This window comes from Leptidea sinapis, chromosome 40 (genome assembly GCF_905404315.1).
Source record: "Leptidea sinapis chromosome 40, ilLepSina1.1, whole genome shotgun sequence".
NCBI classification, from domain to species: Eukaryota; Metazoa; Arthropoda; class Insecta; order Lepidoptera; family Pieridae; genus Leptidea; species Leptidea sinapis.
Window position 1 is genome coordinate 920478 of NC_066304.1, and position 17193 is coordinate 937670.

The 17193-nt window shown below is 40.3% G+C and overlaps 1 protein-coding gene across 1 annotated transcript; it reads left to right on the forward strand.

The window, feature by feature from the left end:
- The first annotated feature begins 7226 nt into the window (after positions 1 to 7226).
- Positions 7227 to 8657, forward strand: LOC126976369 (uncharacterized). The gene is made up of 2 exons (XM_050824672.1): positions 7227 to 8191; positions 8391 to 8657. The coding sequence occupies exons 1-2, from the start codon at positions 7295 to 7297 to the stop codon at positions 8544 to 8546; spliced, it is 1053 nt and encodes a 350-aa protein (XP_050680629.1). The 5' UTR covers positions 7227 to 7294; the 3' UTR covers positions 8547 to 8657.
- Positions 8658 to 17193: the final 8536 nt, after the last annotated feature.

Sequence of the window (17193 nt, forward strand, 5' to 3'; positions counted from 1 at the left end):
TATGTTATTATCGAACTGCACTCGATCTTTTGATTTCATATTTAAAAAATTGAATTCAGAATGTCGATGTGAAAGTGATGAGATCTCCTGGGACTCCTCTCAGTATGGGAGTACCACAAGGATCTATTCTTGGACAGTTCCTATTTCTTTTTACATAAGACTTTTACCATACCTTGTTAAAACGAATCACAAAGTAGTATTGTTTGCGGATGACACTTCACTCATATTCAAAGAGGAAAGAAGCCAAGATTTATATGACGAAGTAAACATTGCTTTATCTGACATCCATCGATTGTAATAAGAGTTAATTTTGAACTGGGTGACATGGGTTCCCATGTTGAGTAATTTTATTGGCACTTTCCACCTGCTTTACTATTATGTGGATCAAATACAATGGTACAATACACTGCAAATACAATGGTGAATAAACTAATGTAAAAGTCTGCAGAAAAAACAAATAAAATCAAAACCCCTCCGAGAACATAAAAAAGCTATTTCAGGTTATATGGAGGGTTCATTAGATTCTTTTTATTTGCCATAAAAAGGGATCTAAGGCTTAAAAGATTTCGTTTCTTTATTTATTCAAATTTTAGAACCAACCAATCGTTGATCATAAAAGTTAATGATAGAATGGTATTATCTTTGCAAATGGAGTATAAACGAGCGTACAGGTCACCTGGTGCTAAGTGATCACCGCCGCCCACATTTTCTTGCAACACCAGAGGAATTACAGCAACGGTGCTGGCCCTTAAAGACGGTATACGAGCTTTTTTTGAAGGTACCCATGTGAAACACCGCACAAGAAAGCTCATTCCACGTCTTTGCTGTACTTGGAAGAAAACCAGAAAATTGCACCGTGGAGGAACGCCACATCTAGATGATGTGGACGATATCCTAATTTGTGGCATGTCGTTCGAAGGTGGAATTCAAGCTGCGAAGTTATAACTTATCAAATAATTTAATAATATTAGCAAACCTTTTTATAATTTAATTCTTAATCAGTAAAAAAGTAGCTGTAATACATATATAGCAATATCGAAAAATACTCTCAACCGGCAATGCATTACTAATGGTGAAGTCGGCAATATGGTGATCATTTATTTTCGACCCAAAATTTCCAAATTAATATTTAAAAGATACATAATATAATATTGTTAATTGATAGTTTTTTTCAAGTTTTTATTTTGCAAAGTATTATTAGATAAATTCAGACATATTATATGTATTTTCAACTCATGAGATACTCTAGTTTTTACCATTGGAAAGCTTCTCTGCTGGTCGTGACGCAGTAATGTGTATAATTGTTTCGTTTTGAAGGGCGTCGTAGCATATGAAATTATTGGGTTAATGAGACTTTAACCTCTTAGGCTCGTATGTCTGAAAGTCATCTCACTGTCTCATCAATCCTTCTCATTAAAATTGATTGATTATTTTAAACGTTACAATAAAACATGTTGTTGAAAGCTAAAGTTTATGGAGTTGTAATTGCTAATAAGGAAGCACAGACCGGACAGAATAAAACTTTCTTCCGTACGTTTATGATTGAATAATTCTGAAACAACTTTGTCGTTGCAAGAGCGAAGTGGCGTGAGTTACAAACTCCAGCGTACTTATTGACCCCATTTTTGCCGGTGAAGTCTAACGTCGCACTTTACGCCATAAGCTCTGATGCGATTATTGTTATTATAATAAATATCCTTATATATTACTAGCTGACCCAGCAAACGTCGTTTTGCCATATAAATTATTTTTAGAGTTAGGCCGTTTCTTGGACATTGCAACATTACTTTATCTTTCTAAAATAAAAGAATTTTTCTGAAATAAACGTAGCCTAAGTTACTCCTTATTACATCAGCTAACTGCCAATCAAGCCAAGTCGCGTCAAACTCGGTGCAGCCATTTCGGAGATTAGCCGGAACAAACAGACAGACAGAGACAAATATTGTAAATAATGTTAATTTGGTGTATGTAACGTACATATATTCATATACATGTAGTAAAAAACGGTTATTTCAATATTACAATCAGACACTCCAATTTTATTTATATGTATAGATAATACGGATATTTGCTGTGTTGCGTTCATACAAAATGGAATGGTTGTTTAAAAAAAATACAAAATTATATAAAAAAAAATATATTGACCGCAATTCAGAGTCAATTCCGTGACCTAGATGCATAAAGTGATTTTGAATTTGAATTTGGAAATGAAAACAAATATTAAGGGTGCCGTACCATCGTACAATATATAATACTGCATAAACTTTGCATGTTGCATGCAATCCAGCGTCGATAACTCGGCCTAAAATCGCCTGCGCCTGGAGAAGTCTACAATATAACATTCAATAATGGGGGAAAGTGGTCTCCTCACTAAAAGAGCCCCCCTTAGTCGACATTCCTTAAGCGGGTTGCAGACCGAAAACTATGCTATACCAAGGCTAAACTAAGCAAGCTAGTCTAAGCTAAGCTAGAAATAAATGGCGAGCACACCAAGAGCTAATGCAAAGCTCAGTCAGTGTTGCGAAGTTCAATTAGACGGATGTCATTCGCTATGAATATAACCGATGATGAATACGTTTCACTTTCAATAAATTGCTCCATATTCACTACAAAACAACTGTGCGTACGACAAAGGACACTGGGTAGTGGGTAGCACTAGCGAAGGATGTGCTGTTAAGCCCTCGTGTAGCTGCACATCGGCATACACAACGCTTGTTTGCGGTCTGCACACATGTATAGAAAACTGTGTCAGCTTTGCGAGCTAAGCTAAACTAACTTAGCTTAGCTCTTGGTCCTTAGCAGGGGTGCTTAGCAGAAACCTCCACGTGTGGGCGGTGGTGTCGATCCACGATGAAACCTCTCTTAGGCGTTCTGAATAGAGTGACACCTACCTCTCCGGTGCACCCTGGAAACATTGCGCCTGTGACTGATTTGTTATTGCGCTCGATTTTCACTAATTGCTGCGTAATGGCAGTCCTTTGCTGGCCAGTGGCTAATATCTGCTCCACTCTTCCGGCGGTTAGTGGGTGCCAACCGGAAGATTTTACAGCATCCACCTGCGTCTTTGGCCTGCGCAGTTGATCGCCGTACGCGGGGATGACGGAGTCCTGGGAGGTTGAGCGGGACAGGGGTCGGGGATTAGTTACCCCTGTAACGTAATACGCTTCCTTCGGTCCTGATTTCAAGCTAAACGGTAGCCCCGTGAGTAGCCGCCACGAGGGTAATGGTCAAGTGTCCCCGCCTTGGCAGGGCCACAGGCGAGGTTCGGCTGGTCCCCGCAAGGGGAGGTGCTCAGCCATGCTGACGGGGTAAGAATGGGTGGAGGAACTGATGGATAGGATCGAATCCATCAGCCGCTCATCTCGAGCTCCCGATGTCGCGCAAGAGACCAACCAGCTGGACCTATATTCCCCTTGCAGCCCTGATGGTTAAGTTAACCATCCCCAGTTGCGGGCTCGGTGGAGGGTGGGGAGCAAGGGGAACGAAGTTTTTACCCGGTAAACTATGGACAACCCATGATCCAAAAAAACCCCAAAACAAAATAATTCCCCGGCGGAGAAATCCACCGGGACCACACAGACCTCTGGAGCGTGTTCAGCACCTGCTGGCACCCAGAAATTACAGACCAAGGAGCCTAATAGGGAACCGTCTATGGGCACAGACGCCGCATCAGCAGTGTCTGCCCAATCAGTCAGCAGACTGGAGGCAGGTTGGACCCTCGTATCTTACAAGGGCCGAAACCAAAACAAACCCCGAATAGGGGAAAGTCACTCGGCACATGACAACACAGATCGCCATCGACCCAACAGGAGGCAAAGGCGCATAGCAGCTCGCCTTCGCAAGGCCAACGCTCAGAAAGCTAGCGCCTCAATGCCCTCCTCTGAACCCGAACCGCAACCCAGCACCTCACGAGGTTCGGATATGCCGGTCAGGCAAGCCCGGTATGATCCTAGGAAGGCCCCAGACAACCGAAGGCCTCCTTCCAACAAAGCAGGCGGAGTAGCCCAACCCTCGACATCCACCAAACGCACTCGCTTGGACGACCCCAACTCTCCGAGGGGTGACCACAAGAGGGCCAAATTGCTAAATCGGCCCAAACCGACATCATACGCCAACGCTGCGAAAACCGACCCTGTTGTGGCCATAACATCTACCACTACAGGGCATATTGACGCGAATATGGCACAGCTTATACAAAGCAAGCTTGAAGATAAGCTCATGACAGCCATGATGGCCGCTATGAATGAAGACAGAGAAGGGCCTGCGTTTCTGGGCAAACCCGTCTATGATGGGGGCATCCTAAAACTGTGGTGCTCTAATCTTAAAACATTGGAGTGGCTGAAAATAGCTGTCCCGCAAATCCAACTCCCTAACGGTGACACCCTGGCAGTAAAAAACATCTGGGAAATTCCCAACCGCGTCAGGTGTGGCATTCTATTACCAGGTGAATGAAAGGACACCAAAGCAATCGGCGGGATGCTACGGTTCCAGAACTCTTGGGCCAAAGTAGACAGCTGGTTGTTACACGCCCTTTATCACCACAACGACCACAGCTTCATCGTGGTAAGCATCCCGGAGGACCAAATCCCCAAAATCGTGGAGCATGAGCGCCGGCTATCATTCATGCTGGGCTCAGTATATCTGAAGTTCCAGGGGCCAGGAGGTAAATACACCGAGACCCCCCCCTCTAAGGATACAAACGGTGAGGCATCGACAACAACTGGGAATAATATAGACGACAGTGATGCACTGCCGGAACCCATGGACGCTCAAGCAATTGACCCAGCAGACGGCAACTGCGCCACTAGCTCTCCCTCGGAGGAAGTGCTCGACAGCCTAAAGGAGCTCGAAGAGCTTCTGGCGACGGGCACCAAAGGCGATGCCGACTGCACCAAGGGCATTGAAGAGCTCTGCATCGGGGATGGCGAGGAGGGTGTGCTATCCATAGATGGCATCCCCTTCTAAGTGCAGCACCATCCAAATAAACCTCCACCATAGCAAAACCGCAACGGCCCAACTTCGGAAATGGTTGGAGGTTAACCCTACAGCTCTCGCCCTAATCCAGGAGCCGTGGGTTAGGCGGGGCCGGATATGCCATCTCTCCAATATCGGAGGTAAGCTTATACATTACTCAGGACCAGAACACCCTAGAGCCTGTATCTACATTTCTAATAATCTACATGTGCAACCCCTAACAGATTTTTGTTACAGAGACTTATGCGCAATAAAAATACTGGACAGACACATCCTTCCAACTCACCAGAGAGCGATAGTGGTCGCCTCCGTCTATATGCCTGACGGGGAAGACCCACCGCCGGAAGAACTTGTCAAACTGGTGAACTACTGCGAGACAACCAAGAGCGAGCTTATTGTGGCTGCAGACTGCAATGCACATCACCCGCTCTGGGGCATGCAAACAACCAACAAAAGGGGTAAGCAACTCACTGAATACCTTTTTTCTACTAACCTTAATATCTTGAATGTAGGTTCAGAACCCATCTTTGTAAATAGAAGGAGCAAAACAATTATAGACATCACCTTAGCAACAGAGGGAGTGTCTGATTATATATCCAATTGGCATGTGTCGAAAGAAGCATCCTGCTCAGACCACAAATGGATACTTTTTAACATGGAGGTAAACATCACTACACCGCCTCCCAAGAGGAAACCCCGCAGAACGAATCTTACTCAGTACAAGTCGCTGATGGAATCGCGTCTAAAGGACGATACACTCCCAGCCAGGATAATCGGAGTAGACAACATCGAAAACCAAATAGAAAAAATATATGAATTCATGACTGCCAGTTATCATGCTACATGTCCCCTCACCAGCCCTCAATCAGACAGACCAAGACCCCAGACCTGGTGGGGACCTGAATTAGAAAGGCTCAGGAAAAAAGTGAGGAGACATCTGAACCGCGCAATGAACACAGGCGATCAATACGACTGGGACATCTACAAAGAGTGTAAGTCTGAATACAAGAAACGCATCAGATACAGAAGATCAGAAGGCTGGCGTAAATTTTGCAGCAGCATCCAATGCCATAACCAGGCCAACAGGGCAAGGAAATTAATCTCTAACCAACCCAGGCAAATCCTCGGATCCCTGCTGAAACCTGACGGTACATTTACCAACTCACCAGAGGAAACAGAGCGAGTCCTGACGGAAACTCACTTTCCAGGATGCAAAATAATGCAGCATATCGAGTGGGTAAATGAAAACATAACCGCTGAGGAAGCTGACTGGCAACAAGCACACAAGTTGGTGACAACCGATAAAATAAAGTGGGCTATAAATTCCTTTCACCCCTTTAAGTCAGCAGGACCTGATGGGATCTTTCCCGCCTTGTTGCAATGGGGAGGAGAAGGTCTCCACAACCGGCTGATCAACATTTTCAGGGCGTGTCTAGCGCATAGATACATCCCTAGGATATGGAGGGAAGTTAAAGTGATCTTCATACCTAAACCAGGTAAAAGTGACTATTCTAACGCTAAATCTTACAGACCCATAAGCCTTACCTCTTTTACCCTGAACACCCTAGAAAGGTTGTGTGAAAGAGAACTGAGGGAGAATTACCTTAAGAACATACCCCTACACCCCAACCAACACGCATACAGTCAGGGTAAAAGCACCGAATCTGCACTCCACGCTGTAGTGAACGTTATAGAGGGCGCACTTTCGGAAAAAACCTTTTGTCTAGGAACTTTCGTGGACATTGAAGGAGCCTTCGATAAGACAAAATTTACAAAAATAAAAGAAGCATTACACCGCCATGGAGTATGTACAACTCTGTCATCATGGATTGAAAACATGCTCAAACACAGAGTGATTTTACTAAATGAAAGTGAGACACAGAAAGCATTTGTAGCTAAAGGCTGCCCCCAAGGAGGAGTTATCTCACCTCTTTTATGGAACTTGGTAGTAAATGATCTAATTACCACTCTAAACGAAAATCACTACTTTACGGTAGGCTACGCAGACGACCTAACTATATTAATAAGCGGAAAGTTTGCCAGTACTATATGTGAAGTAACAAATGCAGCATTGAAAATCGTGGAAAGATGGTGCATAGATAACGACCTATCAGTCAACCCACATAAAACGGAATTGGTAATGTTCACAAACAAAAGAGTTCTGGGTAACTATAAACTGCCAAAACTGTTTAACACCGAACTCCAACTAAACAGCGAAGTGAAATACTTAGGAGTTATACTTGACTGCAAGTTAAACTGGGCGGCCCACTTGGAAACAAAAATAAATACAGCTACCGTAACCTTCTGGCAATGCCGTAGAATGTTGGGAAAGACATGGGGACTTGCCCCGAACATCGTACTATGGCTCTACACAGCTGTGATACGACCTATGATATGTTACGGCGCAGTTGTATGGTGGCCACGCACCAAGCTGATCACTACTTGTAATAAACTGCAACGATTCCAAAGACTAGCGTGTATGGCTATCACAGGATGTATGCGAACTACACCTACCGCGCCTGTAGAAGCTATGCTGAATCTTCCGGCACTACACCTCTATATAAAACAAGAGGCGGCCTGCGCCGCAGTAAGGTTGAAGACATTAAATCTTTGGAAAACCACTCAATCCCCACACCCAGAGGTTCTAAATGAGGTGATTGAAAAGGAGCCTCTGCTGTTGGCAGTAAGTGATAGATCTCCAAAGGAATACATATTCGATAAGAGATACAAAATACAGCTGTATGAAGAACTGAAAGAGGACCTCAGTACAAAAAACCTCAGGATTTTCACAGATGGCTCAAAGACAAGGTCGGGCACGGGATACGGAGTGTTCTCGGATGACCTAAATATAAGAATAGCTGCATCACTAGGAGCTCATAACACTGTCTTCCAAGCAGAATGTATGGGTATCATAGAAGCAGTCACTGCTACTTTGACTCGAAAGGTAAAAGACTACTCCATCCGCATCCTTTCAGATAGCAAATCAGTACTACAAGCCCTACAAAGCCACACTATCACCTCTAAGCTAATATACAACTGTCACCAATGTCTGAGGGAGTTATGCGAAAATAACAACCAAGTAACTCTTCAATGGATAAAGGGACACAGTAACTCACGAGGGAATGATGCCGCTGATGAATTGGCCAGGAGAGGCTCAGCGATGACAGCAAAAGGACCAGAACCAACTATCCCTCTCCCGCCTAGCTGGCCTACGAAGGTAATACGCCAACACACCAAGGAATTACATAATAAGTACTGGATGAATGTAAGTGGGTGTAGACAAGCAAAAGAAGCTCTACCTCAAATAGACCCCAAGCTCTCTCGCAAGCTAGTAAAACTTCCACGACCTAGGTTACGAAAAATAACTCATGTACTAACGGGTCACGGCCCTTTTAACAAGCATCTGTTCAATATAGGTGTCACCGACAGCCCACTGTGCAGAGCCTGCACGGAGGCGGACGAAACGGCCGCACACGTCATTTTGGAGTGTAGGAGTGTGGCCTCATACCGGGCCAAACACCTGGGGTCACCGAGGACTCTCCCCGAGGTCATGGGTGACATCAGAGGTTTGATACATTACCTTGAGGAACTAGGGTGGCAGGATTAGCCGCCCTCCTCACCACGCAAAATAGGCGCGCTGTAGTCGTCGAGTTGCGGATAATAGCCCGTGATAACCTATAACCTATATAGCTCTTGGTCTACATCCCGCATTAGTCGTGACGCTTCAGTCTCATTGAATATCTTGAAAATACGTGTTCCGGGGGCGTAATTTCTAATGTTTATTCTGTAAGTAGGCCACTTAAATAGCACTTTACATTATAAAATTAACGTAATGACTTAATTAATTTTAAAAATAAATTTTTATACTTCGTTATTTATATTTATTAAACAGCTTATTTTATGTTACCTGAAGTTGAACAGCAATGAACCCAAGGCTGTTTGTCATCCAAATAAACGTTTTTTACAGAGAATTTTCTTAATGATATTATGATTTTACATATTGCAGATCCTGGATATTACTAGAAAATTGGTGCAATGTTGTGTAATCATTTCAAAATGATCGGTAAAGTCTAACCTATCTGTCACTCTTAACAGCCTAGCGAAACTCTCTAATAATATTTCATCCGATTTTCAATTATTTGTTATTTAATAAAAATTAGGGTCAAAGAGGATGTAAATAGTACGTAATTAGAGATGGGACTACCTAAGTAAAAATTGAAATTTAGTTTAGTACATTTGACACAAGTTTGAAATAGTAGTAATTATAGTAACGCGATTGGCCACGATGTATAATCCGGCTAAGTTTGAAAGCGAACAGTTACCTAGTGAATTTCGGCTATCTCCGTTTCTTACAAGATTATATCCGTCATCTGTCAATCTATCATTGACTGCACGTTTCATACAATCGAGTGAATCCCTTTTTTCTTAGAGAGTTTCGCTAGGCTGGCCGATATTTCGATCCAATTGCATGAATAGTGGTCGCGGCGGAACTGCGTTAAATTCCAAATTATTGATATTGAATTATAAAATGGTAATATTTATCAGTGAAATGTGAATAAACATGCAAGAAAACATGCAATACGAAATAAATAATTCAAGAAAACTTGAAGCTGGTGGATACACGGAATGTGCGAGACAAAAACTCTAAAAAATAAATTAAAAATAAACCATATTAAGCTTTACTTTCCTATTGGGGTGCCAATTGGTATTATGTCAAATAAAAACGCTACTTCTCTTCAATTACAACCGTAACGATGAAAGCAATCTGTTTCGAAGTTCGTCCCGAAACTTGCCAGTTTTTATTCCAGAGTTTTTTGAAATAATTTTCCGAGAGTTTCGCCAAGCAATATTGTAATTAACGTACTAATTAGGTCAAAATGTTCGTCACGATTTAATTAAAATTATAGAGGTTTACTTGCTTCTTTTATTTTTTTAAAAGTTCAATGCCCTCAAATGAAAAAACCGGACAAGTGCGAGTCGGGACCTGCCTACCGAGGTTCCGTACAAATTTGTAGGTGATAGCAGGCCTATCTCACGTCTCACTTCCCGTGTAGGCATCGAAATCGTAAGTACGCACGATGGCCTCTACACAGTAGACCATCTAGTAGGGACTCACGAGCAAGCAGTGACGGACGCACGAGCTGTGTTGTCACCTACTTTACCAATCCGAATGATATTTTAAAAATGGGGAAACATTGCGATCCAAATTTAAAATTTTTATGCGTCCAGGAGGCTGAAACAATCTTATTTAAAGTAATTATTCATGATAGCTACCTATTTATTTCCTATATACTAAAAACTGAGCTATTTCCAAAAAATAAAATAAATACTTGCTAGGTACAGTTTTAGGTTAAGAAGTCAACCCTAACGTCGTCACAAGAGATAAGAGTCACGCGATAGAAAGAGAGGCAACTTCTAGGTGAATAAAATTGTAGGTTAGTAGCGCTGTGTGATTTGATTACAACTTATTGTATGACCGCAAGATCCCTATTTCTTTAATTGATTTTGAGGAGTGAGACTTCCGTAATTGTACTATTATATATTCTTTGGTTATCACCAAAGCATCCAAGAAGGTACTCGATAATATTATTAGATAGGTAGGTACCTAAAAATATAAAAAAGGGAAAAGTTTACTAACAAAAAATAAAAAAAAAATCTGTTTATGCTTGTGCCAATGAAGCCCTTGCATACGATACCCCATAAGGCACGGATGTAATGTGACATGCGATAAATGGACGAAAAAGTTTGAGGCGACGTTCCATTTTAATATCAAAGTCAAAGTTACTCCAGTGGTAATCCTCAAAACCTCCTCCGTTAAAAATAATAAGGTTAAAAACTAATCGAAGCATAATTACGAAGAGTATCAACTATCGCTTATTGATATTCTAACAATAGCGTCCTAGAAGGTAAGTAATCTCTCTACGAAATGACAGACGCAGGTGCGCAGCGCTGGCAACTGCTAATAGCTTTTAGACAGCGGCTAGGGATGTGATCACATATATCGATAGTAAATATCTTATAAAAAGATCTGTAGGGTTCAATCACTGTGTGTTTCTCTCGATATATCGCTTTGTGTTTTTGTTATGGTAGAGAAGATAAACATTTTGTCTCTAATGGAAGTAAAAATTTTCGCCCAACTTCTGTTTTAATACATAGGTAAATATTAGATATTACAAAACGTGAAGAATTTAAAAATTGTTTGCGAGATGAATTGCCGATGATGCCTATAAATACGTACATATTGAATTACTCTACGCTTGCAACGCTCTGGATAGTGAGAAACATGCGATACGAATGTTTTCGTGTTTAATGCCACCGCCAAGAACTTTTTCTGCAGCTAATTATCGATACACTTGTATTATTACGTTGTTTGATTTCTATGGGTGGCTCTTAAATTACTAGCACACGACTATAAAACTTTTCTTCTGTTGACTTTCTATCGGCAAATAGTGCCCCTTATGTGGGCCGTCCTGTGATTTGGTCACTTTATTTCTAAAATATTAAATAAATCGGAATTTTCTTTACCTTTGGCATCGATATTTATAAAAGAGTAAGCTTTATTTAGGCACTCTGATGCTTTATTTTGTTGTATTCGATGAGACTGAGCTGTCACGCTCGGTCATAAACAATCTTTCAGGTATCGTCCCCTCGAGTATAAACAATTATAATACATATTGCAAATGCTATGGCTATTTGAATATAAAACAAAAAAACCTATTTATTGTTTTTAACCTCGCCTTGATGAAGTTTTTCTTCTATTGTGTACACGTCATTTATAGCTTTTCTGTAGTTCGCAAAACTTTTTAATGCACACCAAATAAGTCAGCTATTTCTAGTTGTAAAGATATCGATAACGTTACGTTACGTCACTAGTCGTTTCGGGATGACATACAGTAATGGTCGACTACAGCGCCATCTGCCTCACAAAATTAGCCACTTGGTCTTGGACCTACTGTTACATTATTTATTTATTGACGGTACAGCATAAGCTATTCCTTATTACTGTATTTACTTAGCATTTTATCTGATGCAGTTACTTTTGCAGATTTCCTATGAGTACGGCTACAAAAATGATGCAATTAAAGCTTTTAAACCGACTTCAAAACGGAGGAGGTTCTCAATTCGATTGTTTCTTTTTATGTATGTGCACCGATTACGCTGAGATTTATGATCAGATTTTCGTGGTTTGATGCAATGTTTGCCATTTGATCCCATAAAAATTTGACATAGTTTGGCCCAGTATTTTCCATTTTATGAATATTTTTGTTTAGGTACGTGGATGATGTAAATATAGTTTGTGTACGACTTTACTAATGGTTTTTATTTAGGTTAATTATATATTATTATAACTAACCCGTGTCCCGATAAGTTGGCCTTATGCTGTCATTCATAGCTAACAAACATTCTACATGATATTTCAGCGTCTCAGAAGAACGTAAACTAGACTTTCGAACAGCACTTTTTGGGAGTTGATTTTTTTTTCTTTTTTTATGGAATAGGAGGACAAACGAGCGTCACCTGGTGTTAAGTGATCACCGCCGCCCGCAATCACTTGCATAAGCGTTGAGTTGAATCACATAAGCGTTGCCGGCCTTTAAGGAAGGTGTACGCGCTTTATTGAAGGTGCCCATGTCGTATCGTCCCGGAAACATCGCACAAGGAAGTTCATTCCACAGCTTTGTAGAACGTTGATTCATTTTTTCCGTTCCCGTTTCTTGGGATCTATATTTTTAAGGCGCGCGGCACCCTTCGTAGGCCTACCCATAGCTTCATAAGAAAATACTATTTAAAATATGATAATAAAGAATAACGAAATGTAATCTAGAAAAATCCTAATGTAGGTTACAGAACAACCTATTACTATTACCTATAACAAACTGTTACCAGAACAACACACACCAAAAAGTAAAAAGAAAATAAAACTACGTTTAAAAAAACCGACTTCAAAAACCAAAAAGTATTAAATAATTTAATAAACACCTTCTACGCAAACCTAATACCTGTAATATGAATAAAATACTTATAATAAGTCTCTTCGTTTGCAAATACCAGCAGTAATTGGAGGCTCCTTTGCAGGAAGTCGGCTAGATTCGATCGGGTACAACAACGGCGCCTATTTCTGCAGTGAAACAGTAATGTGTAAACAATACTGTTTTTCGGTATGAAGGGCGCCGTAGCTAGTGAAATTACTGGGAGACAAATGAGACTTAACATCTTATGTCTAAAGGTGACGAGGGCAATTGTAGTGCCGCTCACAATTTTTGGCTGGCGCGGCACTGCATTGTATCGTATTGGGGGCGTATCAATTACCATCAGCTGAGCGTCCTGCTCGTCTCGTCCCAAATTTTCATAAAAAAATTGAAGTAGATGGTACTGTGCCCACCCAGAGATGACATCAGTACTTTTTGGAATAGAAGGTCAAATTGGGGTCAGAAAGTTGGTGTGTGGTGTGCTCATTACCTTACTACCATGCTTTATGGAGCACATAAGTCGTACAACATACAGCTATTTTTTATTTTAAGAGTATACTTTTTTAAGTAGCTAAATAAGTAATAATAATTGAATGCCCTTTGATATTAAAGCGGCTTTTATAAAGTAACCACAAGCCATTTTAAGTTCCGTGAACTAAGTTTGAGCTGTACGTTCATGATAAGCTTTAACTGTGTCCGTTTACATAGTGACTTTAACTTTACGTCCAAACTTCAAGATAAGCCCAAAGAGATTCAAGTACATAGAGGAACACATTGGTAAAATCTCAAGCGATAATCTCGCTTACAAGAATTTTTTTATGAAAATAAGGGACGAAACGAGCAGGACGTTCAGCTGTTAGTAACCCTAAGTAAGTAAGCCCTGCCCATTTGTGAAGTTGTGAAGGCTCTTTTGCCCAGTAATTTCACTAGCTACGACGCCCATCAGACCAAAACATAGTAATGCTAACACATTACTGCATCATGGCAGAAATAGGCGCCGTTGTAGTACCCATAATCTAGCCGTCATCCGTTGCAAAGGAGCCTCCCACTGGTAAAAGAAAGTTTCCAATAGCTACAACACATAATAACAGAATCAGACCATTTATTATTCAGATATTGAACGCTAACGGCTGCACTACTTTATGTTAATCTGAACTGTCAAAATTACCATCAACTGAATCTCTGACGAATGACACACTGATAAATAAAATATTCGTTTTAAGACAAGGAACGGGCGGCGGCTATTGAAAGCAAGGAGGAAGGTCTGGCAGTTAGCCTGGATATAGCGAAGGCCTTTGATCGTATATGGCACAAGGCGCTCCTCTCAAAACTGCCATCATTTGGGCTTCCCGAAAGCTAATGCAAGTGGACCTCCAGCTTCCTCACTAGGCGCAGCATACAGGTCGTTGTCGACGGATATTGCTCGAACCCGAAGCCCGTGAACGCTGGAGTGCCCCAAGGCACATCCAACATACATTACTATGCAGACGACAGCACTGGTGATGCCGTATTCACGGGCCATGCAGGTCTCTCTAGGGATATCGTCGACCTGTGCCGGGAGAAACTTGTGTCTTCTATCGAGAAGGTCGCGGAATGGGGTACATTGAACCTTGTCCAATTTAACCCCCAGAAGATTTAAGTTGGCGCGTTTACCACTAACAAAACCCTATTTGTCGTATCACCGCCCTTTGACAATACTTGCCTTAAAGCCTCGCCTAGTATCGGAATACTGGGTCTCGAAATCTCGAGCGATTGCCAATTCAGTGGTCACCTGGAGGGCAAAGTAAAATTGGCTTCGAAGAAGCTGGGCGTCATTAATAGAGCACGGCAATACTTTAAGCCGGCCCACACAGTATCAGCTCGATACATTTGACCGCGTGCAATGTAGAGCAGCTCGAATTGTCGGGGACCCAGTGCTCCGTACCTTCCTTAAAGGCCGGCAACACTCCTGTGATTCCTCTGGTATTGCAAGAGATTGTGGGCGGCGATGATCACTTAACACCAGGTGACCCGTACGCTCGTTTGTCCTCCTATTCCATAAAAACAAATTGTCCATTATTAAACAAAAAAATATTTTAAATTAAATCATTATTATTTGTGATTTTCAGTTGCATTAATATAAACTTATAAAAACTTTATTTATTAAGCACAGATTAACAATAGTCTAAGTTATTAAGTATTTAATTCATTAATTATCTACTTCCGGTTTATTTTCGCTATAACGCACGTTGCTTGTATAAAATTTCGTTTTTAATTTGTTAATAAATTTTTTTTTTCTTTCAATTAGGGAATATAATAATATAGTTATTATAATGTTGCCCCACTTGCATTACAATCTAGCCTTAACTTAGACTAATAAATAATTCTACTTTAACTTAAACTGCTAGATAGATTAAACTAAGAATGTGTTCAATAACATACATTATATCCTATGGTATATTGTTATGGGGCAGTGCGGCCGATATTAATACTATCTTTGTGCTGCAGAAGAGGGCTATTCGCGCGATTTATAACCTAGGTCCTAAAGAATCATTAAGAGAAAAATTTAAAGAAATAAACATTTTGACTGTTGCTTCTCAATACATTTTTGATAATGTTTTGTATGTTCATAAGCACATTGAGGAATTTTCTAGAAACTGTGACATTCATAATGTTAACACGAGGAACAAACATAAACTTGTTATGCCTACTACTCGGTTGGGTCGAGTTAGTAAGTCTTTTGTTGGGCGATGTATATGCATCTACAATATGATCCCAGAAAATGTACAAAACAAATGTGTTACGAAATTTAAAAGAATTGTTAAAAAACGTTTGTGTGGGAAAGGTTATTATAGCATAAACGATTTTCTTAATGACACCACGGACTGGGATTAAAGCGAACACCCTCAGGCTCTTTAATTATAAATGTTTATTGTACGATATTACATTGTAACCCATATTTTATATTTAAAAAAAAGCCCGCTGAGTTTCTTGCGCCCATTCTTCTCAGGTCTGAGGCAGTCTCTTTTGAATGGGTGGTAGATTTTGACGTTCAATAAGTGATTATAAATCCTATTTTGAATAAAAATATTTGAATTTGAATTTGAACACATTTCATAATGTCTCTATTAAGGGGAAGTCACTTTTTTCATGTGTCTTTTATAATATCACTATTTTCATATTGTGTTATACTAATTCACTAGCACTACACTAACTTCAAAACAAACAAAAGGTTTTGTTCGTTTTAGTCTTCATACCATATCAGTGTTGTCAAGGAGCTGTATTGTCTCGACATTCACGTGATGATGAAGTTTATGTTGATGAGCTTCAGCATATTTTTGGATACCATTGTCTACAAACTCAATGTTAAGGTCCCGATGGAGTTCGCTGTTTCGAATGTACCAGGATGTGTTCACAATCCTTTAATACTTTATTCTGGAACTTATACGTTATGCTGTTAATAACAATTGCATACTTTCCATACATTTTACTAGACGTCATTCCGAATCTAATGAGCGATCACTCATATTTTTAGATGTACTAAGAATTTCGCTCCTGTCATTCGGTGTTGCAAGAGAATGTGGGCTGCGGTGATCACTTAACATCATGTGATAAGGCGGCTCCTTTGTCCTCCTCTTTCATAAAAAAATTAACACTTTTTTGAACTTGTTGTGTAGCTTAAACATCAAAATGAATAAATTAATAAAAATGTTCAGGAATATATCAGACATCTACGAATTTAAATCCGTTTCGAATTCGGATATAGCGCGCTTTACAACTGAAGATAATCAGCAATATGCCACGACATGCCCGCTGAGTTTAACTTCTGAGATAATACTAAGTTGGATAAATGTAATTCGAACCTTAGCTTTTAGATGAGATATGTTATTGGTTGTTGCTTCAATGGAACTTAATATATTCCTGATAATGTTATGTATGTACATAGGCACCTAAGTGAATTTGCTAGAAACTCTCATAACCATAATGTTAACACCAGGAACAAACATAAACTTATAATGCCTACTACTCGGCTAAGTCGAGGTAGTAAGTCTTTTGTGGGGCGATGTATATGCTTTTACAACAAGATCCCAGATAATGTTCCAAACATTTGTTTACGAATTTAAAAGAATTGTTAAAAATGTTGGTAAAAGTAATGTAAGAAACTATAACATAAATGATTTTCTTAATGATACCATTCATTGGGAATAGAGCGACCGCCCAGAGGTGATTAAATTATAAATTTTATTACATTGTAACCATGTTTTTATTT

Bases quoted from the DNA above. Each gene is read 5' to 3' on its own strand.
- LOC126976369 (XM_050824672.1), top strand. From the start codon at position 7,295: ATGTTGGGAAAGACATGGGGACTTGCCCCGAACATCGTACTATGGCTC. The intron at 8,192-8,390 runs GTAATACGCCAA...TGTTCAATATAG, and splicing joins CGCCTAGCTGGCCTACGAAG to GTGTCACCGACAGCCCACTG.